General features: G+C 42.1%; 1 protein-coding gene across 5 annotated transcripts in view; it reads left to right on the top strand.

Annotated features, from left to right (window-relative positions):
- The window catches only part of PALM2AKAP2 (PALM2 and AKAP2 fusion), a 399,409-nt gene extending 372,992 nt beyond the window's left edge, over positions 1-26,417 (top strand). For all 5 annotated transcript variants that reach the window (XM_063455311.1, XM_063455313.1, XM_063455316.1 and 2 more), the window contains 3 exons: positions 6,308-8,642; positions 19,631-19,809; positions 24,998-26,417. In XM_063455311.1, the coding sequence (XP_063311381.1) occupies positions 6,308-8,642; positions 19,631-19,809; positions 24,998-25,090 (2,607 nt within the window). In that variant the 3' untranslated portion in view covers positions 25,091-26,417. The remainder of the gene's footprint in view (positions 1-6,307; positions 8,643-19,630; positions 19,810-24,997) is intronic.
- Positions 26,418-27,116: the final 699 nt, after the last annotated feature.

The raw sequence follows: 27,116 nt of genomic DNA, 5'->3' as shown, positions 1-27,116 counted from the left end.
CTAACTAGGCGCTTCTATTTTGTTCTCCACTGTCCAAGAAATCTGCGGTTTGTCATTCTTTTGCGGTATTCTTTTGCCTGATGGTTTGTGGGTATCCCAATCCTCTTAGCGACGGAAATTGAACTTTTCTTACACTCGCCCATTGCCAAAAATCATGTTCCCAAATTAAAAAAGTCCATATTTGTAATTATGTATACCAAAAAAAAAATCAATAGATAGCCATGAGCGTATAATACCATAAATCCCCCAGGCGGAGCCTGGCCGCCATGGCGATAGGACGCAAGGCTCAGGAACTCCGTGGTAGGAGCTACTAATTAAGCCTTTTAATGAGCATTATTGCCCGCATCCTATGATTTATACTTGCCTGAAGTGAAGCCGTACCTTGTGGCTTCCAGTGTAGTGCGTCCAGCTGCCGGTCCTGTCGTGTGAGGTGGATCTGGCGTGGGGCAGACCTGTGGCCTACCAGCGATCTACTGACAAGAGGTGTGGGGGACGCGGCCGATCTGTCCGCCTGCTGCCTTTGCTCATTTGTCTCCACATTCTTCCTTCCTTGCATGGAACACCCACTTGCAGTGTAAGATGGATATAGTTTAACCCCTTAAGGACACATGACGTGTGACATGTCATGATTCCCTTTTATTCCAGAAGTTTGGTCCTTAAGGGGTTAAGCATGTGGTTAATTTTGTTTGTTCTACCCAATACGCTGATCTTTAGCATGATACTTGTTCATTTTTAATTCTTTCTGACCGCAACTTCTCTTATTATGATTTTCTAACTAAAAAAATGGTGCAGTATTTCAGACATGTAAGGCGACATCTTGTTAACCACCTATCTGCAATGTCTTTATTTCCTTGTGTTTGCCATGCACTACAAAAATATATATATTTTTTTAAAAATACACATGCACAGCTTGTAGTGTACACTGGAAGATAAAGAATATCCGTTTGCTTATAAATGGGGACATACTGTTGTATTTTGCTGCTTCATCACATCCACTTAGAGATGAGGTATAAATGATTATTTTGTATTCTCAAAATCTGGCATCATGTAAAAGAATATTTTTGCAAAGTAATCTTTTAATACATTTTTGCACCTTAGGCGCAGTGAGTGCTCATAACTGGGTAATATTTGCATACAGTCCTTCTTGCGATGAATATTGCATCACGTCCATGCTACATAATTGCCAAAGTTTTTTTTAAAATAATGGTTGTATCCCCACTATCAAAAATTCCTCCAGTTTTTATTTACAACACTATTGGCTAATACGCATCAGGTGTCCTGTTACACCCATAACAACCTCAAATAGTAAAGACATTGCTGTATTTAGCTATTGCATCCCTGCGTTTAGGAGTTCCCTTTAATACAATTAGCAGATACTGGATAATCCACTTGCAAGTACAGCACTGAAGTTTTACTCATTGCCTAAAACAATGTGTTATCTGAAGCAACTTTCCATTCCGAGCATGAGAAGGTGCTCTAATGGAGCAATCTGCCTGATTCGTGAATCTAACCTGTATAATAGCACATGGTATGCTAGTTTATTATGAACTATAATATTTAAAGGGGAAGAAAATGTGAGCCTCGATTATCATTTTTCCAAGATATTGCTAAAAAGTAGATCCCTGTGAACTTCAATACTCTTGTTCATTTATCTGCCAGATCTACTTCCTGAACACCCATTTTTTTTATTTAATATTTATTTTTAGAAAAAGTAATCCGGAACACAGCTGTGTAATAGAACATTTTAAATCATGTTTGTAAAAAGAGTTAATTTATCACCTACTTACTTATTGCCAGTTCTGAGATTACATTCAGTTCCAGGTGTTATCAGTATTCTCTCTGGGATATAATTGGGTTACCCCCCCAATTGCAAAACTGTTGGTGATCATTGGCTACTAGTTTAAGAAGCACTGCCTTGAAGTGCATGTCCTCCTGGGTAAGGAAAGAAATATCAATGTCATTTTCCTGGTAAAAGACGTTTTATGCTGCTGCTGCTATGTTGGGTGCAGTATTCTATGATGCATGTGTGAACCCTTTTCTTCTTTTTGTTGTAATTTTTTATTTTTATTATTATTATTTAAATGTACAGATTAATACTCGAAAATTAAATGCTGAAATAGTCACATGCCTAGTTTATACCTATAATTTGCATCATTGAATGGCACATGTGCCAAGCACCACCTCAACACCACAATTCACAAAAGGAAAAGACATCAAAAGCGTGAATTAGACATTTTATTCATCACCAACAAAAGGCAGCATTTCTAAAACCTTGCCCTCTGTAGGGAATAAAAGTTCCCTAATGTATCCTTTTGAGTGCCTTTTATTTTACGATGATACGGTCCTACGTGCAGACAATAATAGCAATCACTTTGGTGGTCCTCTCTCTGTTTCTGTAAGAGTGGAGGAGGTCCACAAAAACCCTATCTGCACGATCCGTTTAATAAAGACTAGTGCCTAACTAGTGTTTGTAACAGTTTTATTAGATTATACTGTACTGGTGCATTCTGGAACAGAAACGCAAGACTGTTGATGGAATTCCTGGTGGTTCTGTGTGGTCACCTGTAATTGCGAAACGGACTACATTGTATCTGTATCGTTTCCCGTAGCTATTGTGTTTTGCTATAATACTAAGGTCACACAATTTTCAACATCCCTTTTTTGAACAGCAAATTGGGCATTACGGTATCCTGTTTATTGGTTTTGCTTAAGCTAGCATAAAGTTTAGGAGATTAGTAATTCCCCTTGGACAGTGTTATTTTGGCATTTCAACCAAATGCTATTCAAGTAAGTGCATTAAGGAAGCTATTCATTTACAATAAACAAATTAGGGGCTATTATGTTCTCCCTCTCTAAATTGAGATTAGAGATGGAAAATGTTTTCTCTCCAACCTAGTAGAATAAGAGATGTTAATTCTTTCTGGTTTCAATTCCTTCCTTAAAATGTAGTTGTTGTGAAAATGTTTAACTTGCCTTGAATGCTCCCATACACATTGAAGACCTCATATCACAAGGATACATGATGTATTCAATGTGCTGCTTCGGGGTTGTTTCTCTTCATGTAACACACAACTCCAAACTGTCCTTTGCTCTGCCAGTTTTCTTCTTTTCTGTCTTCTTCGCACCTAGCCTGGGCTTCCCGCACTGCATTTGCTATGCTTGAGAAAGTAGACGGACCATTTTCTGCTCTCCCTTGTCAATCAATACCTCTGCATTCGGTGTCTGCCAAGGCATTGACTGGCAGCTGTGAGAAACACCTATTTTTAAATGGGTGTTTCTACCAAACTATACATTTGCAAGCAAAATGGCTAGCACATTGTATAGATGGAATTTTACGCTCTTTAAAAAGAGCATAAATAAAAATTACAATACAGGTATCCTTTAGCTGCAAAAATCATACAAAATACACAGAAAAAAAGCTTTCCACAAAACATATCATGGCAGTGTATTTTTAAAGCCAATCTTGCTCTAAATACAAAATCCTGCATCAACTAGCACATTACATTGCCTTACTTAAAAGGACACTGTAGGCACCCAGACCACTTCGGCTAATTGAAGTGGTCTGGGTGCAATGTCCCTTTTGCACTTAGTGCTGCAATGTTAAACATTGCAGTTCCAGAGAAATTGCAATGTTTACATTGCAGCTCTTAGTCTCCAGGACTAAGGTTCCTAAATCGAAACAGACCTTTGGTCTGGTATGTGACGCTGGACGTCCTCACGCTGTGCATGAGGACCTCCAGCATCAGATTGTTTCCCCATAGGAAAGCATTGATTTATTAGCGTCCATTCATCGGCGGAGACAGGCTGGGAAAAGGTAAGTAAAGTTTATTTTTATTTTTTAAATTATTATTTATAAAGCGCCAACAAGTTCCATAGTGCTGTACAATGGGTGGACTAACAGACAAGTATTTGTAACCCGACAAGTTGGACACACAGGAACAAAGGGGTTGAGGGCCCTGGTCAATGCTAGAGGTAGTGGGGTAATGTGACACAAAAGGTAAGGGTAGGGTAGAAAAGTAGGTTGCTAATATAGTGTTCATTGAGGGTTTAGATGAGCCTCGCCGCCACATTCATTATAGCCTGTAACAGGGCAAATTGGGAACACGTAAGACCACTGAGAAGTGGATTACAGTAGTCAAGGCGAGAGAGGACAGCAGCATGGACAAGCACCTTTGCTGTATCGAGCCTTAGAGGTAGAGTGGATGGTACCACCATTGACTTGAAGGGACACAGACAAGGGAGTAGTAACACTTGAGGGAGGAAAGACCAGAAGTTCTGTTTTGGACAGGTTCAGTTTAAGGAAATGAGCAGTCATCCAGTTGGAAATAGCAGAGAGGCAGTCAGAGATACGAGTCAAGAGGGGTGGTGAGAAATCAGGGGAGGACAGATACATTTGCGTGTCATCCGCATAAAAATGATACTGAGAGCTGATGAGTTTACCAAGGGGTAGGCAGTGTAGATTGAAGTGATAAGATCATTGGATACTTTGGTCACAGCTGTTTCAACAGAGTGACGAGCGTGGAATCCAGATTGAATGGGTCAAGCAGAGAGTTGGATTTGAGGAAGTCTGTCAATCTTGCATACACAACTCTCTCAAGGATCTTGGAGGCAAATGGCAGTAGCGAGATAGGGCAGTAGTTGGACGGGGGGTCAAGGTTAAGCTTTTTCAGAATCAGGGTTACGGTTGCATGTTTGAACAGTAGAGGAAATGTGCCTGAGGAGAGGGAGGGATTGAAAATTTTAGTGAGAGGCAGAGCAAGAGAAGGAGACAAAGTTCGGATTAGATACGAGGGAATAGTGGGAGGAACGGAGCAGAGCAGAAACCTCCTCTGCTGTAGCGGGTGCAAATGAGCATAGGACAGCTGAGGGAATGTGGTTAGGGGAAAAGTTGGTAGTGGATGGAGAAAGATTAGAGATCTCTTCCCTGATTATTAACCCTCTTTTCACCGGGGGTGGGTGCGATGGAGGGGTGAGGCAGGGGGAGCGATGGTGCTAGGAATACAGGTTTGTATTCCTGACACTATAGTATTCCTTAAAATTAAACATGCTTTAATGTACATACAATTATGTTCTTCTGGCCTTCTTAAAATCTTTCTAGTTGCAAACATTATTTATTTTTACTTTTTTTTTTTTTTTGTGCCAGTTTTCCAAAGAAAGATTATTAAAAAAAACATTCTATGTGTGAGACGTTTTGAAATCTCAGGCGTTGAGGATGCTCCATTTCAGACTTGGGCCAACTTTTGTGATGTGTAATCAAAAGTTGCTGCTTTACCTGTAGAGGAATATTAAAAAGTTGGACACGCAAAGCGCAGTGGTCCACAAAAGCAGGCATGGTCCATATGTGAACAAAACCAGTTTAATGAAATGGTTTTACATCTAATGCATACCCCATATGTTTAGTTGAGCTTTAAATATTCTGAAATGGTAAGATAAATAATCAGACAGAGGAGCGACAGAGCTGTAGTCATGGTGGGAATAAGTAGCAGACAAAACAAAGATGGGTTGGGTGAGAGAACATAGACTATGATCATATGGCAGGTCATGTGCTATCGCCTGGGGACATCAATGGCATGTGAAGAATTTACCAGCATCCTGCCCTGCCAATGTTTACATGAAATGCAAGAAATCCAGACCACTAAGTGAACACACATTGTATGCTTTCTCAAGCACTGGACATGTGTTTCTTACATTATATGTAGGAAGGGGAAAAATCTGGTATGCAGGAGGGAAATTGGTTTTGCAGGTGTAACAATTAAGTTCAGTTAACCTTTTTTATTTATTTATTTTCAATGTATACAGTTTTTAGTATAATGTAAAAATATAAAATATCTCAGTTTTTGAAGTTATTTTGACTATTCATATCATGTGCTTAACTTCCTGGTTATAATATCAGATTAATTGGCTGCTTTTACAAGTTGTGAGAAATATCAGATCTGAACATGTTGAACCACTATTCCTTGCCTTAGCCTTTATAACGAAGGACTCTAAAGTATAATAGTCCATCCAATGGCATATCGATAACTACAAAATATCACATTGGGAACGAGTTAGAGGCAACAGAATTCAAACAAATAAAGATATCCACTTGTTTGCCAAAAATATACATCTGTCTTACAAACTTGTAAATTTGCTAGTAAATGCTGATTTGTAACATTAAAATATGCACATAAAACCTAGCTACATAGTTACTGATAATTTTTTACCAATCTGATTGTGTGTTTTTGTTTTTCTATGTCTAAAAGCCTTGCAGTTAACTTTTTCTTTTTAAACTTATGATGTCGTCTTTTTTTTTGTTTGTTTTTAATAGAAACCTCACATTTCGGAGGATGATATTAAATTAAGAAACATCAAAGATCAAAATAGTGCCAATCTTCCTGACCCTGCAGACCTTATCTTGACAAGCAAAGAAACCATGGAAATTGAAGTCCAAGCCTCGGAACACAAAGGTGTCACACTGGTTACTCCCGATGATCCAGTTGACAATCAAGCTACTTTACTTTCTGTGATTCCAAGCCAGAATGGACTTAAGGACAGACATGAGTCTATAGATAGTGATGTTGCAAAAGAGATCCAATATCTAGATGAAGTTTTGGAGGCAAACTGTTGTGATACATCTACTGACAATCCTTTCAATGGATCTTCGTCTCCTGAGCCTACTACCATAAGAGTCGATGGGTCTGGACCGCATATCAGTGTTACAAATGAAACTTTCACTCCTGAACTAGAAACCATTTCAGTGGACCGCAAGAAATTTCCTGCTGTAGGAATATTTGAGCTAGTTGAAGAGGCAGAGCAAATTAAAATAAATGGACATTGCCCAAGTGATATAAAACACGAACCTACTGAGGTGTTCACATATCCCACAAGTCCAAACTCCTCAAACAGTTCTAGGAGATCATCCAAGGATGGAGACATTACACCAAAAATCATTAAAAAAGAGGCAAAGTTTGAGCTGCGTGCATTCCATGAAGAAAAAAAGCCTTCAAAATTGTTTGAGGATTTCAATGAACGAGAACACATCAGGGTGAGGAAAGTGAGGCCTTCAGAAGAAGTTGTAGAGTTGGAAAAGGAGAGACTTGAATTGATCAGAAGTCAAGCTGTTAAGAAAAACCCAGGCATTGCAACCAAGTGGTGGAACCCTCCACAAGAAAAGACCCTAGAAGAACAGCTAGATTCTGACCATTTAGAATCACATATGAAGTACAAAGAACGTAAGGAAAAACTACAACAGCAAGCTACATCCCCTCCACCTATTAAAAGTAATACTACAGAAGTGATTACATCTGTTTCAACTGCAGTAAATAAGGAAGACATAGTCACTGAACAAATTGATTTTTCGGCTGCACGGAAACAATTTCTGAACATGGAAAATACAAGTCAGTCCAACTTTAAAGCACCACCCAAAAGGTCCAACCTTTATTCAGTGAAGCCTTTCTACAAAGTAAATCACGGCAGCAATTCTCAATCCTCCATCACTGTGACCAACCAGACCACCCCATGTTTTAAATCGGTACATGTTGAATCTAATGAAATGCCACTGTTGAAAGCTGAGAAAGTAAACTGTATTTCTGAAGACCAGCAAATGGACTCTGAAAGGTATCTTTTAGAATCCACAGATGACTTCTTAAGTGCCACAGCAACACTTACAGTTGTTAGGGACGATGAAAATGACTTGACAGACCGGTTTACAAAGTCTATCACAGTCTCTTCTCTCCCAGAAGAGTTGGACTCTGGTTTAGATGATCTCTCCTTGAAGTCTCAGGACACTACAATAATGGAGACACTTTCAAATGACTTCAGCATGGACAATATCAGTGACAGTGGTGCATCAATTGAGACTATGAATGCTCTACATGAAAGTTCTCTTGGGGATTTTTCACAACCGCAAACTCCTCTTAATGATGAAACCCCATCTGACTATGCATTAGAAAAAGGCTCAAAATCCTTTAGTGATCAAGGTTTTTATTCACCATCATCCACATTGCGCGACTCCACACTGGATGATCAGTTAGAATATCACGCTGGTATTCTGGTTCAAAATGTAATCCAGCAAGCCTTGGCAGAGAAAGCTGGGATAACTGGTTGCACTAACTCAGAATGTCTGTCTGACAGCAAGTACATTGAAAGTGATGAGAACGTGAAGGAGCCAAGTGTGTTTACAAGCAGTCCCACACAAACCATTAATCCAGAGAATTGCCATGATTCCGCTTTTGAACCACCTCAGGTTTCATCCCCAGTGCAAGATGCCAGAGGGGTGACAGTTACACCAAAGACTCCAGAACCAGAAAAGGAATTAAGGCCAGAGAAGTTTCTTCAACCGTTATCTATAAATCCAGAACCTGACGATACTTTTGAGGAAATTAAGCATGAAAGCTATTTCAGCAAGTATTCGCAAGCTGCTGAGCTGAGAAGCACTGCTTCAATATTGGCAACGCAGGAGTCCGAAATAACAGTGGGACCCTTTAAACTGCGGTCAAAAAAACAGAGAACGTTATCCATGATCGAAGAAGAAATCAGAGCTGCACAGGAGAGAGAACAAGAACTCAAGAGACAGAGGCAAAGTTTATCAGGCCCTCAAAGCCCATCTGGCAAGACTCCATCAGTTGCGCCAGTCAGAACCGTCTCCTACAAGACCGCTCCAGGTAAAACTCTTACGTTCTCATTGTTGCACATATCACATAAGAAGTAAATTATAGGCCACAGTATGTCTGTTTCTCATGTATACTTTTTATTAGTTCAAGTAATTATTTAAAGATATGGATGTGTGTGAAAATTAAACTCATCAGGTCTCCTTGTTGTTCCACTACACAAGAGCAGGTGTTTGCATAACTAGAAAGGGTAAGAACACTGAAGTTCATCTGCAAAAACTTGTCTCACATCTGATTCAGCAGCAAAATGTTTTTTCCACTGAGATCAAATGGTGCTGAACACTGATGCAGTTCTACACACTTTAGGAATTAAGAAAATCCCTTTTGTGTTTGAGCGTGCACATAAACAAGGTGAACCGTGGTTCTCCTCCCCGCCATCAAGTCCTTTTAAGTATGTAGAAGTGGTAACAGATGAAAATGAGTAAGGGAGGCTAAGCAATTATGGGAAGAAATATGTTGTTTTAGGATGTCATCAATACTAAGAGGGAGTCTCCTCCTAGTCAAAGACATTTGTTGTCTGAACAGACTGCATATAGTGATCTCTGTATATTGCAGTGCATAACTCTGTCAAGAGAGCAATGTGAATAGTAAAATGGGGGCAATAAATGTAAGACACCTGCTTTTTTTTTTTTTTTTTTTTTTTTTAATACAACAGATAGAATATTGATTTATTGCAGTACTGGGAGTAGAGATTATTGATAGATCTATTCTACACGTGTCCCTTTACCTTTACTTAGTACCTCAGGGTGTGGTGTGCTACCCAATCCCACCTCCCCCTGTTCCAGTGACTCATTGAAGGCATTGAACCATTGAAATCAGATAACCAATGGATGACGTTTTCACAGTGCTTTTTCCATTACGAGTCAGCAAGAGCCATATATACCAGTAACTAGAGCTACCATTCATTCTGATAAACACTGCTCAACCTAAACCTAATGTACGCTCAATATGACCTATTTGATAAAGAAAGAAAATTCTTAGGTTAGATAATAGTTACGACAGTGCAAACAAAAGATGGTTAATATGAGAGTCTGTACATTTTGCACAGTAGACGTTAATGTAACACTGTGCATGTCCCTTTCTTGGGCCTGAGATTATGTTATGTGCTAGTCCTTTCCACCTGGGCTTTTGCCATAAGCTGGAAATTACAAACCAATTACCTCACTGGAACGGAGTTCACAAAACAAAGTGTTGCGTATGTGCGCATTGTCTGTTAAATCTCCTCTCAATAGAGGCTTTTTTTTTCTACAAAGCACTAACTGACATGCTTGTGCTGTAGGAAAACAAAACAACCCAGCAGTCAATAAAATGAAAAGCCATATTCTCCTTTGCCAGCCCTTTATTCCAGCGGAGTCTGGCAAATCCAGTTTGGTTTTTTTTCGAATTAATACTGCATGCAACATGATTTGGAAGGTGTGCCCATGGCACTGTAAATGGTAACAAGAGTTTGTTAGCCCGCACACTCCCATTCAGTAGTGATTTGCTGTTCTTACAGCCAAGTGGAGAAAATGTGTGGACTTCATGGGCCATGCACGTTTTCAATGAAAGCTTGAAAGAGTACCAGGTCTATTAAAGCATATAGTCCATAAAAGCTTGTGGGTTTAGGGCATTGATGACTAAACCAAGGCAAAATAGCCAAGTTAGAAAAGAGTTTTCCTGTTTTTTTGTTCTTTTTTCCCAGCTTTACAATCTTTGTGTCACTAAACAACAATAGAAACAAAAATGCCTTTTCTCTGAAAAAGTCCATGTTTACATATAAATGCATGCAGGGATAGGCAATAGACACCAGAACCACTACAGCATGCTGTAGTTGTTCTGGTGACTATGAGGTCCCATAAAATCTCTTACTACTTTATATTAATCAATGAGGTGAGAAACTTAAGTTGTCCAGCTTTGTAGGACTGTCTGCTGAATGGGTTAGTCCTGTCTGACGCCTACTGTGCTGCTGTCTCTGATACTGTTATGAAATTAAGCAGACCACCTGGCTGACAGCTATGGGACAAAGACCAGGAAGGGCCGGCTAGAAACCAACTGCCGACAGACGTACGGAACAGGAAACGCGGTAGAGATGTTAAAAATAAATATATTTATAAATCTGTGTGTGTGTAACAAAGTTACCTTACATACTAAATGTTGTTTCCTTGACAACTAATCAGCCAGGATTTAATGATTACATCTCTGAATTTAAGGCAGTATTCACTGTTTCTGTAAAATATGAAAGAGATTACTGCCAGAGATTACCTCTCTCCAGATTTGAGTCTCAACAAAATTATAAGAACAAATAAAAATAAATATATTTTAATTTATGACTGCTGTAAAAGGTACTGGTTGTTAATAAGATCCATGTTGATCTATCTGAGATATAAGTATTTTAGTAACCCATTTTGATTGCAGGGAGGTGTTTTAGATGCATTGTTGCTTTTTAAATGCAGATGTACATTTGTGTGTAGTGTGTGTGTTAGATTGCAGGAGTGTGTTTGATTGCTTTGATGTATGCACATACATACATATTTACACAGATACACACTGACACATACACACAAATTCATAAACACACTTACACATGCACACATGCACACATGCACACACCCTGACACAGAAACACACTGACATACACACACACATGCAGATGGTCACACACTGACGTACATACACAGACGCACACCCTGACACACACAGACCTGTATAAGTACAGCGCTACAGAATCTGATGGCGCTATATAAATAATAAGTACACATTAATACATATATACTTATACGCACAAAATCTAACAAACACATAAATGTCAGTTTTTATAGCCACCCACCTGAGAGTTCTGCTGCTGCTGGATGAGGGGAGTGGGTGTAGAGGTCTGTTGCAACTCCTGTCTCTCTCCCCTCACGTTGCCTGTGCCGCCTCTTGCTCACTCTCTCAATAAGAAGTTTGGAGGAAGTGATCGTCTGTCACTTCCTCCCTGCCAGCAGATATCACTTGGGTCCAGTCATGCTCTTAAAGGGCAGTGGCGCCCAACTGGGCCCCTGTTCAGCAATAAAGCAATACTACCTATTGGGTGGAGCAAAGTGCAGAAGACCCTGATGGGCCCCCTGAGCCGACAGGCCTCGGTGTAGCCAGTATGGTAGCGGTAGTTCCACCACTTATCAGATCATTGCATATTAGTGTGTGTTGTTTCGTAGTATTATTTGCAGTTTCACATATTAGAAATAAAATGCTGTACAGTATTATTGTAAAGAGGTACACTGGTTTTAGAGGTTGCATGCCTCCATCCACCCCAATTTAGGCAGAATAGTCTCCATTTATCAGGTCCTGTCCTACTGTCCCAACTTTATTCCCGCTTTCATGGACACGGCAAGCATCATTGACGTGCCTGCTCTGCACTCAGGGCACGAGGACCTGCAGACAGCACTAGAAAAGTGCTCCCTCGTGTCCTGCCCTCACTGGATTGGCCTATGGGATTGATGGGCAGCCTGACTTGCTTTCACACCATGCTGACCTTTAATTTCTTTGGGCAGACCTGCCCCCTAGAGATTAAAACATAGCTGTACGGGGGGCGGGGCCTAGCCGCGGATCAGACTGGTCGCACCAAGCGTGAGCTCCGTGCTAGAACCCACTATACAGCCACCAAAGTATAAGATACTGAACCAAAATTGCCCTCTAGGTGTAGAAGAGCATCAGTGTTACCCCGAGAATACGCTGGGTGGATTTCTGTGCTCGGAGAAGCAATCTGCAACCGACAACACACTGCGGCCTACCAGCAGATGCAAGCGGGGGAGAGGCGGACGATCTCCCTGCAAGCTGTCCTGCAGGAAAAAGCTAAAGCGCTTAAGAGCCCCGTGCCCCCCCCCTGCCAGTGAGGGATATCCTGGCGCAACCATCATACAGGCGAACAAGAGAACTCACCCGATCAAGACACATCGCATTGCAGCACAGTCAGAGCCAAGATGGCGACTGTGCCGCTGACCACGCCGACACAAGGCCGGCTGGAAAACTTTGAACAGCGGCTGGATGCACTCTTCAGCGCCTTCTGGCGGAAGCTGTGCAATAGAGGAGAGCAGACCAAGGCAAAGCGGCAGAAGACCGACAAGCGGCAGAACATACCTCCCGGCCCTCTGCACCGCGAGACTGGTAAGCCTCGACGAATGCGACCAGCTCCCAGTTTTGAGAAGCCGGCGAAAAAGAGGGCTCGTTGCGGGGCTGCGTCCCGTCCAGAGTCACCCAACGCCCGCTACCTCCTCCCTAGGATGAGAGCCCGAAGGGGAACAGCCCTGGGGTCTAACCCACACCCTCGGCGGGAGCAACCACGACCCCAGGCGGCAACAGCACCTTACCGAGAGATCGCCCACACGGGAAACCGAAGCAGCCAGCTCCGGACAGAGGCTATTGTGATGACATGCGGCCTATCTTGGAGAGGCCATGCTTGCAGTGGTGTGGGAGACCGGAGCAGTGGAGATCGCACAGAGGCTTCCGAGATCCCCCGGGGCTGGCGGAGCGACCAAGTGAGGACTGTCCCAGACCTGTCCCCATACCTAACTCGGACAGACAGCAAAGGTATCGGGTGACAGTCGGCCAGAGGGGTGTCTGGCACAAGCTACAGACTGGGCACTATGAGGCTTTAGGCTTCCCGTCTTTGCGGCACAATGTCACCCTGGAGCCCATCAACCATTGACTCTAGATGATATATAGATGCCTGTCTTTCTTGCTCAATTCCTTTTACTTACCTTGCCATGCATGTATCGAGTTGAGTGGATATCCAGCAAGCTTTTTAGCAGTTTTAAGCTCACCAACGTGCTATTTTGCTACATTCCAGTCATACTAAAATTAACCATGTTCCACACACTCGACTAGGTGCTATAACCAGCACACCCAGCTAGCTACACACCTTTCTACTCTGCTATATATATAATAGCTGAAAATGTTAGTTCTTCAGTTTAGAGCAGGTTAGTGCAATTGTGCTGTTATTTTATTTTAATGCCATGCCAGTACTCAAGAGCATAGTACCCTTATGCTATTTCAGTCTATGCAAACCAGTGCCTGGGCCCCACATTATAGCCTGTTATGTCTTACCTATAATTACTCTTAAATTTTTAATTACTCAGATCTTACACTTAGATCCAAAGTTAAGCTTGTTTTACTATACTAAAAAAGTGCAGCATACCCATATGTCATGACGCGATATCTGTTGTATTTTCCTATTATGACTACCGCTGCCATCATGGCACCACACGAATGTATGTTAATCGATGCACAATAAAAATAAAGAATTAAAAAATAAAAAAATAAAAAACATAGCTGTACAGAAGTAGATTAGGTAAAGTTTATTTTTGGTGACCAAGCCGCTTTAAGGAACAGTTTGGATATAAAGCAGATGTCTCCATTTATGTCAATGAAAGTAGACTACAGGAAATGAGTTTAGAAGGCAATACATCTACTTCTCACATGTGTTGAACCTCTGTGATAAACTTTTACATACCAGACATTTAAAGGCCTGCACAATTAAAGGGACTCTATAGTCACCATATAAAAGCAAGAAAGACAGGTCCCCCAGCCTTCCTTCTTGCTTTTATATGAACTTTCATTCATTAAAAAAAAAAAAATCGGTGTTTTTATATTAAAAACTTACCTCCGTTCCAGCGCCGAGCTCCCCGCTAGGCCGCGCCCCCTTTTTCGTCAAAATGACGAAATCGCGGGGCCCAATGGGACGGCTTCGCGCTGGACCAATCGCGTTCTTCATAGAGCGGCATTGAATGCCGCCCTATGAAGAACCTGAGCGCTTTACCGCGCATGTGCGCGGAATGCGCGTTCGCGAGCTGAGCTGTCTGACTGACAGCTCAGCTCGCTTTCTAAAATTATCAATAATAATTTAGGGCCCCCACCCGCCCTGTGCGGCGGGTGGGGGCCCTAAAATTATAAATGAGGGGGGGACCTACTGTCCCCCCCCCGGCCCCCACCCCTGTGCGGCGGGTGGGGGCCCTAAAATTATCAATGAGGGGGGGACCTACTGTCCCCCCCCGGCCCCCACCCCTGTGCGGCGGGTGGGGGCCCTAAAATTATCAATGAGGGGGGGACCTACTGTCCCCCCCCGGCCCCCACCCCTGAGCGGCGGGTGGGGGCCCTACAATTATCAATAAGGGGGGGGACCTACTGTCCCCCCCCCGGCCCCCACCCCTGAGCGGCGGGTGGGGGCCCTAAAATGATCAATAAGGGGGGGGACCTACTGTCCCCCCCCCGGCCCCCACCCCTGAGCGGCGGGTGGGGGCCCTAAAATTATCAATAAGGGGGGGGGGACCTATTGTCCCCCCCCGGCCCCCACCCCTGAGCGGTGGGTGGGGGCCCTAAATACAAAGGGGGGGGGGGACCCTAGTTAACCCTCCCCCCCCCAAAAAAAAATATCTCCCTACCTACCCCCCTCACCCTAAAAATAATGAGGGGGGACCATTAACTAAAAACCTGTAAAAAAATGAGATAAAATCAACTTACCATTCGATGTTTTCTTTCTTCTAAAATCTTCTTTCTTCAGCCCCAAAAAAGGCCAAATAAAAATCCATAATAACCGACGCAATTAAAAAAAAAAAAAAAAAAAACCGAGCGCAAAAAAAAATAATCCATCTTCACCCATGGAGGGCTCCGCGCAGACTGAGCTCCGCAGGGCGGGGGAAGGCTTATAAAGCCTTGCCCCGCCCTGCAATTAGGCTAAGAACACTCTGATTGGTGGGTTTAAGCCAATCAGAGTGCTCTTTGTCATTTTACAAGCGTGGGAAAGTTCTTTGGAATTTTCCCACGCTTGTAAAATGACACAGAGCACTGTGATTGGATGGATTTCAAGCCATCCAATCACAGTGCTCTGTGTCATTTTACAAGCGTGGGAAAGTTCTTTGGAATTTTCCCACGCTTGTAAAATGACACAGAGCAATGTGATTGGATGGCTTGAAATCCATCCAATCACAGTGCTCTGTGTCATTTTACAAGCGTGGGAAAATTCCAAAGAACTTTCCCACGCTTGTAAAATGACAAAGAGCACTGTGATTGGATGGATTTCAAGCCATCCAATCACATTGCTCTGTGTCATTTTACAAGCGTGGGAAAATTCCAAAGAACTTTCCCACGCTTGTAAAATGACAAAGAGCACTCTGATTGGCTTAAACCCACCAATCAGAGTGTTCTTAGCCTAATTGCAGGGCGGGGCAAGGCTTTATAAGCCTTCCCCCGCCCTGCGGAGCTCAGTCTGCGCGGAGCCCTCCATGGGTGAAGATGGATTATTTTTTTTGCGCTCGGGTTTTTTTTTTTTTTTTTTTATTGCGTCGGTTATTATGGATTTTTATTTGGCCTTTTTTGGGGCTGAAGAAAGAAGATTTTAGAAGAAAGAAAACATCAAATGGTAAGTTGATTTTATCTCATTTTTTTTACAGGTTTTTAGTTAATGGTCCCCCCTCATTATTTTTAGGGTGAGGGGGGTAGGTAGGGAGATAAGTTTTTTTTTTTTTGTGGGGGGGGGGGGGGGGGGGGGGGTGTTAACTAGGGTCCCCACCCCCTTTGTATTTAGGGCCCCCACCCGCCGCACAGGGGTGGGGGCCGGGGGGGGACAGTAGGTCCCCCCCCTATTGTGAATTTTAGGGCCCCCACCCACCGCTCAGGGGTGGGGGCCGGGGGGGGGCAGTAGGTCCCCCCCCTTATTGTGAATTTTAGGGCCCCCACCCGCCGCACAGGGGTGGGGGCCGGGGGGGGACAGTAGGTCCCCCCCCTTATTGTGAATTTTAGGGCCCCCACCCGCCGCACAGGGGTGGGGGCCGGGGGGGGACAGTAGGTCCCCCCCCTATTGTGAATTTTAGGGCCCCCACCCACCGCTCAGGGGTGGGGGCCGGGGGGGGGGCAGTAGGTCCCCCCCCTTATTGTGAATTTTAGGGCCCCCACCCGCCGCACAGGGGTGGGGGCCGGGGGGGGACAGTAGGTCCCCCCCCTTATTGTGAATTTTAGGGCCCCCACCCGCCGCACAGGGGTGGGGGCCGGGGGGGGACAGTAGGTCCCCCCCCTATTGTGAATTTTAGGGCCCCCACCCACCGCTCAGGGGTGGGGGCCGGGGGGGGGGGGGCAGTAGGTCCCCCCCCTTATTGTGAATTTTAGGGCCCCCACCCGCCGCACAGGGGTGGGGGCCGGGGGGGGACAGTAGGTCCCCCCCTTATTGTGAATTTTAGGGCCCCCACCCGCCGCACAGGGGTGGGGGCCGGGGGGGGGGGCCAGTATGTCCCCCCCTTATTTTTTATTTTAAGGCCCCCACCCACCGCACAGGGGTGGGGGCCGGGGGGGGACAATAGGTCCCCCCTTATTGATAATTTTAGTGCCCCCACCGGCCGCACAGGGGTGGGGGCCGGGGGGGCAGTATGTGCCACCCTTATTTTTAGGGCCCCCACTCACCGCTCAGGGGTGGGGGCCGGGGGGAGGAGAGTAGGTCCGTCCCCCCCCCCCTTCAACCACTATTGTGGCCAGACAGCATCCCTGTGGGTTCGGGCTTCAGCTGTGAGCTGAAGCCACGCCCACAGCAGTGCTGACAGGCTGTCAGCACACAAAGCGCGTTCACAGTGCTTTGTGTGCTGATAGCCCGTCTGATGCATTCACCCAGAATGCATCGGACGAGAGGCCTTTTTAGGGCCTCTGAACTCGGAAGTCCCTCTGGTGGCCGTCTGATTGACTGCAACAAGAGGTGTTCCAAGCTTCCAATGTAAACACTGCATTTTCTCAGAAAATACAGTGCTTACAAGAAAAAGGCTCCGGGTAGCTGTAGCACTCACCTAAACAACCTCATTAAGCTGAAGTTGTTCAGGTGACTATAGTGTCCCTTTAATATTTTCTGCCTAATGCAGGGCTCAGTTGTTCACACTTACCTCATTTAAGTTAGTTCCTGCACTTATGTAACAGTTTGAAATAGCTCATCTCTTCAAAGAGGAAAATGATCATTTATCTATGTAAATCATATTAATCACTCGATGATGGTTTCTTTGTTTGTTTTTAAGCTTTTATATTATCACTGTTGTTGATGATGTGCAGCTTGTTCGATAGAAATAAACCTTTATGGTGGTTGCCCTTTCTATAAATATTATCCTTCTTATCAATGAAGTGGTCTGGTTGCAACGGTCCTGTAGTTTTGAGCCTTTAAGGTAAAGCATTACTGTTTTTGCAGATTTGGCAAGGTGTACCTTGAAGAACACTAAAATACAAAATATATACCTTTCTTTGTGTGGCACACTGGTCTCTGTGCTTCTGCTCTGCCTACCTAGCTGAGATCATCAAAATTGCAAAACATTAGGAGGCTACTGCCCATGTGCAGCAAAACTCTGTGCTCCACTAATCAAATCCACCCTATGAGAGCCACTGGATCTTTACAGAGTTTAACTCTCTTATAGCTGCGGAAGCACCTCTAGTGGCTGTCAGGAAGACAGGTCTAATAACTCTGCAATGAAAATATTGCTGTACCTACAAAATAGCTATGTTGTTAGTTCCAGGGTTAATAAGATTACTTCATTATAAAGTCCCTTTAAACATGCCTACAGAGATGCTTACGCTGCCACGACGAAGTAAAATTCGGTCATGTGACATTGCAAGTCATAGCAAAGCATTGGATTAAATTCTGATACTTGCCGCGCATGTGCATCAGGTCCTCAGTGCTCGTTTGTGAGGAGCATTGGTTTGAACCAGCTACAAGGAAGCAATGCTTCCTTGATGTCACAGGAGGCAGATCCGCAGTGCTGATTGACTCTCATCAATGGGAAAAAGGTGAATAAAATCCTTTTTATATACAGTATATTTTAGTGTGAACGCGGGAGCTCTCTAACGTTAGGAATACAGGCTTGTACTTTTTTTTTTCTTTGAGACCATTATTTTGTCTTGTATACAAACAACATAAATCCATAGTTTCATCAGTGCATCACTCCTACGTATGTACAATCAGAGCTAGGGCTTTTTAATGTAGAACACCTATATAAATTGGCTTTCCGTATCCCACCCAAGCACCTTGTTGTTTATATGGAATAGTTTGCATGCATATTTAATGCTGATTGCAGTGTGTAAATGAACCGTGAATAGTGCTGCTAGTCATTGGTGATTACAGTGATGTAGACTTGACACAATCAAGTATTGTATAAAGCCTACAGCTTGAATGCAGTCTGTCAATGTATTAATAATTACTGTGCGGTTTTACAAAGAGAATGTGTGCATGTGGATTGCACAGTGGTAGTGCGACATCTAGTGGGCATTTTCTTTTCATACAGCGTTCCAGCATTAAAAATTTATATAGGAGGGGTGTAACTGATTTAGCACCAAAGTGCCTTTGTAATATATCTTCTTCTTGGCACCTTTTGCGGTACCAACATCCTATAATAAGTCAGATAAGTAGTGCTGTGTTTTTCTGGATTTTGATACATTACTCTTGCTATTAAAATTGATTGTTTCAGCATGGGGGAAAAAGCAAGTACATATAAAAATAAATACACTGACAAGTTGATTGATTGCAAAATTAAACTTGTGTGTGTGTGTGTGTAGTTTTGTTTTTGTTTCCTGGTTAATGCTTCAGGTGATAGAAGTTTTAGTCTCTGAATGCAGTGGTCTAATAGTTATAAAAATATGTTATAACTTTCGATTTTTAAAATTCATAAAATTATTTTTTTTTTTTCCTTTAACTGGGGAATAAAGGTATTCTTGTGATAGCTGACCTAATTCTTCAAAACCTTTTCCAATCAATCATTGCTTATTTGTAGGGTGGACATTGCTTAAAGTTTAAATTGCAGAACTCTATATTTGTTTTACAGATTGGGGACAGATTGGCTATGCTGAGAAATAACTCCTAGAAATAACACAGGCTAACCTAGGATACCATAGTAATAAATGTAAAGAGTGTAACGGGAGTTTTGTTTGTTTGTTTGTTTGTTTGTTTTTAAATTTAATCTTATTTCCAAACTTCCTACTTGAAAAGGTTCTGTTTTCTAATCTTGTTTCAGGGAAAATAGAAAAAGTGAAGACTCCTACTTCACCAAGAGGCGAATGCTTTCCAACGCAACCTGATGAACTTTTGGAAGAAGGGGCTGGCTCGCAGCGTCCTAAAAATTTAATGCAGACTCTTATGGATGATTTTGAGACGCACAAAAGTAAGCGACGTGACAAGATGGATGATTCTAGTGTAAGTTTACCACTCTGTACACTTTTTCTAGTTCCTGAAATGTTGTTCTATATCCTTCTCTCTTTAAATACTTACTGCACCTCCATTTTGGCACTGAAAGATTTAGTGTCAATTAAACCCCCCTTTATTCCAGCTCCGGTAGAGTCTCCTAACTGCAGGTACAGTCTGCCTTCTGTAAAGTCATTCTTACTGATACATTGTATTGTCAGCTGCTTCTCACAGGGAAGCATTGGGAAATACCAGCTGTTCTTCTTGTAGAGAAGCATTGAAACCGAATGCTTCTCTACGAGAAACACTCACTTCTGTTTTGAACTACAGTTAATTTTTATTTTTTTTATTTATTTTTTTAAATCTTTTTATTTTTTTTGGAGTGCAGCGGAAACAAATATTGCGTGACAGTGAAATTGTTAAGTTGCATTATAAATGATTACAGGCTTCAGGTATAAACATAGTATATCAAGAGGAACTGCACTAAATTTTTGGTTGAGAATGTAAAACAAGAATTAGTTGCTGCGCCAGCGTATACATACATGCTTAATATACCATGTCGAGATGGCCTAGCGTGTTACTTCACTTTGGTAAGATCTGAGACATGGCTTGCTAAGGACTTACATTATTACTGGCTATAATAATAGGCTAATGAAGACTTAATTAAGTACAGGCTGTTATTACCACTGGGACACCAGGCCCTGCTGCATAAATGGTTGGGGCACTTTCACACAATAAAATAAGGTATAACAATTTAAAGTGATGTGGCTAACAGAGGCTCACTGGTTGAGTTGAGTTAAACTGAGGGCACGTCATTTTGTAGGTGTCTAACTGTATACAGCTGTACCATTTTATAATAATAGCGACATCAGGCCACATTTCTATCCTGTCAGGTGGCTGGTAAGAGTAATGGGTTTAAGGACAGAACTGGAGCTTTGCAGTGGGATACAAAATGGTCACCTCGAGGGCCCTTGCGGACGAGTTCTAGTTCGCTTGGTGGGGTCAGTGTATCATGGGTGCTGGATCTCGCCTGTGTAGCCCCCATATTGTGCGGTTTTAGTTCAGCAGGGAGCTTAGGCTAAACGTCCGCGTGAGTCTCCACTCCACCAGTGTCCCCCGTGTGCCTCTCAAGCTATTGCTGCATTCTGGCTGTCAGATGTGGCTGTCAGATGTGCATCACGGCTCTTTTATGGCAGGTTGGGGAAGGTAGTCTGGCATTGCAGCAGGGGTATGCGGCTCTTTGTGTTGGAGACCAGTTCCCCGTCTTGGCTTAAAGGTAGGGTTTTATCCATGGAGCGTCGCTTGTCTTTTCCGCGGGGTGAATGCTGGCTCGTTGTGTCCCCTTCACTTCGCCGGCTTCTGGCCTGCTGGGGTGCTGCAATGCTTGCAGGTGGCTAGCTGTTGTTGGTTTCTGGTCAGTCGGTACTTAGGTCTGTGCTGTCTGGCTTGGGCGTGGGGGAAGAGTATTCCTTTCTTCTGCCGTCAACGCACATGGCGTCCACCATTTTGGATGAGGTGCCGAGGCGCCAGTCGCGGTGGTCTCGATACTGGGCCTTGATTGTGCTGTAGCGGTGGGTGTCCCAGGGCAAGGACCGGGATCACCCCCCGATCCGGGGGGGGGGGGGGGGGGGACAGGGCCAGTTCCACTCTGGGCCTTCAGGTTAGGCATCGTTAGGCGGGATAGTGGGGCAGCGGCCGTCTGCCCCACTCACCGCCAGAGTAGGCCCCATCTGGGGCTTCAAAGATTCCTCCTCCAGGGGACTGAAGCTCGGGGAGCCAGACTCTCCCTGGATCCAGTGCCTCCTTTGGGCCGATGATCTTTGTATTTGTATTTTTAGAGGCTTATAGTTTAGAAAGTTGCAGGAGCTTTTCATTCTCGTGACCGTCCAGCTCGGCGGTCCGGCCCCGCCCCCTTGAACTACAGTTTAAAGTAAATGAGGCAGGAAATCTTGATGTTACTAAGGCGGTTTTATAAAAGTGCAGATTTTTATTGAAACCAGCGCTTTTATAAAGTAAACCTGCAGGGACATGTAACTAGCTCCAAAAGACCTTCAGAGCATTAGGGGACAGGATCATCCATTTAATCTATAAATTGTGCTCGTCCTAGTGTATTGATTATGTTTTTTCTTTGTTTGCTTTATTACTGCTGTGCGGTTTCGGTAAAAATTCCACTAGGAGCCAGATCCCACTGGAGTTAGCTGTGCAGGGCCATCAAATGAACACTCTTCGCCAATAAACATGGTCCTGGATTGGCCCTGCTTAACTCAATGAAGACATCTGGCTTCTCATGCAGGACAAGACTGCTGCACTACAGGGACACAGTTTGACAAATAACCCTGGGTGGGTGCCACGGCAAACCTGGCACAATAATCCCAACATAAGGAGCCGAGTGTTCATTTTAATTTTGTTCTATTCAAGCATTTTCTAAAATGCCTCTTTTGGTAGACATACCAGTTCTAAACCATCAATAATATAGTAAATTGTAGTTGTGTGTGCTTTTTAATTTAAAAAAATTATATATTTTTAAGATATTTAAATATTGTTGTATAATATGGGGAAAATTGTAATGCCGGATCTTAAGCATGTTATCTTCCCCCATTTAGGCAATTTTAACCATCTTGTGGTATTCCTTTTTACTTTTGTTCCTTCTTATTGATGGGATTTAGTGTCCTTAATTAAGAGTCCAGAATGTTTCTTATTGCATCTTGACTGTAGATGTTCTGTTTTAATTATTCCTGTAGCCGATTTAATAAGTACATTATTTTAATGCAGTAAGACTGGACTGTATTTAAATCTCTATTGGCAAAGTAGAGTCTTTACCCTGACTAATTCTAAATGGTATATCCCTATAGTAATTGGGGTGTGTGTGTGTGTGTGTGTGTGTGTGTGTGTGTGTGTGTGTGTGTGTGTGTTAAATCATCCTATGCAAAATCTGTTCCTTTAGAAAGGTGCAGTCCAATTCATTAATTTTATTTATATATATATATAATATAAAAATCATGTCTAAATCCCACAGGTTGAAAAACAGTATAAAAAGTGACTAGGTCGCAGGTATGTTTAAAATAAAATAAGGATTTCATCCTTATTGAGAATACAATATATATATATATTTTATATTACAAGTCTGTAGCTTCTCTCCCTTACTAAGAAGATCCCACTTGGAATTTTGTAGTTCAAAAGTGCTATATTATCGCTGTCTTGTTTCTTGAATTTCCCAAACTTTACTACTATTAAATGCACATAACGCACATTATGCTGGGAATCCTATTTTGCAAGATTTAAGTAAGCACTATGAATTCACATGTACATTTTTGCACTACAAGCAACTTGTTTAGCAATAACCTCTTGGTCAGGGGTGGCTGATATTTACAAAGCTCACAAGACTGTCAAAGCATCATGGGAGTACTACTGCAACTGCTGTGAATCTACCTTTTGTTATGTACATTGTATCAGTGTTATTTGGCAATTGATGTTTGCCCTCTACACCTTTATTCAAGTAGCACCATTACTCTGACTCTCCATCTCCCTGTTTCTTTCTATTTCATTTATTTTCCTGGTTAATCAAGGACAAGGCTTCCAGGACAATATGTAACATGTAATATTTTTGTGAATTGCTGATGTGAACTTTTTCCTGCTTGGCGCTTTGATACTGTTTGTCCCTGCCATGGTATCTGCTTTGTCACTGTGTCTATCTAGTGCACTAACACTCTTTTTTCCTTCTTTCTCACCAGTACACCTGTAAATTACTGTCTTACAAAGTTACTTCTGAGGTACCTTGACAAACCCCCTACTTCCCTGTGGGATGCATGCATACTCTCTAATGCATGTTATCACTGCTCTTGTTTGTGTTTTCTTTTATCAGTCCCATGCTAAATGCTCATGTTTAGAGGTTTGTAGATTAATTCCTTTTGTGGGTTTTTTTTTTCTTTATTATCAATGTACTAATACGGTTAGTATAGTTAAGAGGTGAGTAGGTTTTAAATAGTACTGAAAACTTTGCAAAGTGATTTTTATCAATAAATAAACCATCATCATCGTAATACAGATATGTTTTGCAAATTTATTTAAAGGGACAATAAAGTCACCAGAACAACTACAGCTTAATGTGGTTGTTCTGGTGAGTATAATCGCGAGAAAATAATCAGAGTAAAGGTTGTCTTTACATTGCCTCTAGGTACACCTCCAAGTGGCCACTTCTAGGTGGCCACTGGAGGGGCTTCCTGGGTCAGTGCTGCCGAAAAAGCAGCATTACCGTTCAGCGTCCCCACGCTCTGCATGGGGACGCTGAATTTTCCTTATAGAGCTGCATTTCTGCATCTCTATGAGGAGGTCCTGATTGGCCAAAATGGCATTTGGCTCTGCCATGTGCTGTTTTAGACAATCCAATGGGATTGGCTAAAAATCGGCCATTTTGATGTCACAAAGGGTGTGAAGCCAGCGCCGGCAGACCTGCGCGGCGCTGGAACTAAGGTGAGTTTTACATTTTTTATTTTTTTTTTATAAGGGGGTTAAGGGTGAACAAGCCACCTAAATGGTGGGTTAAACACTATAGGGTCAGGAATACATGTTTATGTTCCTGACCCTATAGTGTTCTTTTAAATGGCAATGTCATTTATAAAAAAAAAAAAAAAAAATCATCCAAGCCTTTTTTCTTTTTAGAAATTCGTTATATATTTAAGTGTCACTCTTTAAGACACAAATTCCTCTGTCCCTCTTCTTTTTTTCTGTTGGATCTCCAAAAATGTGTTGTAGAGGAGTGTAACACAGAACCTCATGGCAATGGCACTTGCTGTAATTGTCTTTTGTAAATGTAATATATACATATTGAAATAGTATTGAAGCTATATTGAGGTTCATTTAAATGGTTAGCCGTAGCTCTGACCTCCCCTCCAACTACACCTGTGCCCATTTGAATGTTGGGAGGTTTAATGCTTGCATTCTACTCCTCTGAATACATGGATCTGTTTGATTTATTCTAAATGCATATTCTCCTTTGTGGTACGGGCGACTGCTGTAACAGTCTCTAATATGTCCATTGTATCCTGTGATAGTGACGTGCATTGGCATGCATGCTGTATGTACGTGGTCAGGAGTAGCTTCATTAATCATTACATTTAAATTAATGCTTAGAATGTTGTACTCTTGCAACTGACACCCAAATTTCAAAGGGCATTAATTCCTTAATGTTCTCCTCTTTCAGGTCTTGGAAGCTGTAAGAGTAAACCGTAGGAAGAGTGCACTAGCACTACGCTGGGAAGCAGGAATATATGCCAACCGCGAAGAGGATGAATAAGACTTTTTTTTTTTTTTTTCTCCCAAAGCCCCTGCAACAATATATAAAGAAACCAAAAAAAAAAATGAATCATTTAATCATGTATTTATTGAACATTACGCAATCTCTGTGATCAGTATAGAGATAATGCAGACAATGTTTGACAGGGATAAGAAATCAATGGAATGATAGCCGTTTTAATGGTGTAAAACCATCTGAGCTTTGGACTCTCAGGAAATGAAAATGGGTCACTGGCATTTTGACAGGAGGCAAGCACTACATACCAGGGATCAGCATGGTTAATGCCCAAAGCTAGACACACTCAAAGAGGGCAATTAATTTTTTTCTAGAAAGTGTTGCTTGTTGTTGCTTTTTAGGGAAGTGTCCCCTTTGTAAGATTGACGAGCAGAATATGCACATAGGAGCATTGTGTGCTTGGGATGGAAAATTAGGCCCTTTTGCATGGGTCTACAGCTTTGTCTTCCTGCGAAGCACAATTAAAAGGATTAATATTACCTTTAACCTAGCCATAATATGTCATTTTACTTTTGGATTTCTTGCCGATTGTTTTGGGAAATGAAAATCACATTGAACCGTATACGGTATATATATATATTTTTTAATTTGCATAAAATCTTTAACCTTTTATTGCTTAGATATGCCTGTGGATGCCCATGGGGTGGCAGGGTTTGGTATTTTCTATGCTACTGTGTAACCAAGGCAATCTGCATTCTGGAGTGTTTATTATTACTGCATATGTGAATACAAACTTTAAACTTTCTATACTTTAAGCACAACACCATAATCACTAAATACGTGCAGTGTCACACTTGTGGCTCTCAGGGATGAATGGGTTAAATTATAGCTTTTGCTCAATTTATAGTTTTAGTTGGGGGGAATGAAATGCCATAATTTGGCCTGAATGTTATGAGTCACATGATGGACAAGGTACCAAAGCTTTCATCTGAATGTATTCACAAAACAGATTTTGGTTTTACTACATATGCAAAGTTCACTAGCGATGAATAGATGGATTGGGGATGTGTTTACAAATACAGGATGTGCAAAGCAATATAATAATCATAACACTAAAGTTAATGGAATTTAATGATTTGAATGACACGTTGGTTCGCAGCTGATTACAACAGAACTGCTCCTCTTGGAATGTGTTAAATGTGTTAGGAGCAATTTTTAATTAATGATTTTACAGTCAATAATGGTAAGGTTTGGTATTCACTCTATATTAAGGTTTAATTCCATAAGAAAGTTATAAGGGACAACCCTGGGTAGATTTTACATCTGATTTTTAATCCATTTGTATATGATCTCTTTATTATTATTATTATTATTATTTTGTTTTAACCCCTTAAGGACACATGACATGCGTGACATGTCATGATTCCCTTTTATTCCAGAAGTTTGGTCCTGTAACCCCTTAAGGACCAAACTTCTGGAATAAAAGGGAATCCTGACATGTCACACATGTCATGTGTCCTTATGGGGTTAAGGGGTTAAAGAAAATGTAAAGCACCTGGAAATTACCTGCAGAAGAGGCATATTATGCAGCAAGTGACATAAACCTCAACCAGGAAATTAATTAGACATCTAGGCTATTTCTATATTGCCTATTAAAAGCAATAGGTAACGCACTGATGCTAATCTGCCTTGTGATATTACCCATGGACACAATTCAATGTTTTTGGTTTTGTTTTTCCATGGAAATGATTGAGAACCACTCACATATGTACAATGCACAGGGGCTTCTGTTCAAAAATGTTCACTTGCAAAATCTGCATTGACTTTACATTGCATGTGGTTGCATGTCTTTTCATATGTATGGGAAAACGCTTACATCTGACTACGTACAAAAAAAACCCTGTTTGCGTAAAACTCTTCAATTTTTTTTTTAATTTTTTTTTTTGGTACCTGGGGTGTCACCAATTTTCTTTTCAAATTATGGGTCAAAATAGTCGAAGTGAATACCGGTATCTTGGATAATTTTTCCAATTCTCTTGTCTCAATTGTCTCAAATTTGAATTCCTGACCT

Source organism: Pelobates fuscus, chromosome 5, assembly GCF_036172605.1.
Source record: "Pelobates fuscus isolate aPelFus1 chromosome 5, aPelFus1.pri, whole genome shotgun sequence".
NCBI lineage: Eukaryota > Metazoa > Chordata > Amphibia > Anura > Pelobatidae > Pelobates > Pelobates fuscus.
This window is presented reverse-complemented; position numbering and strand designations above follow the sequence as displayed.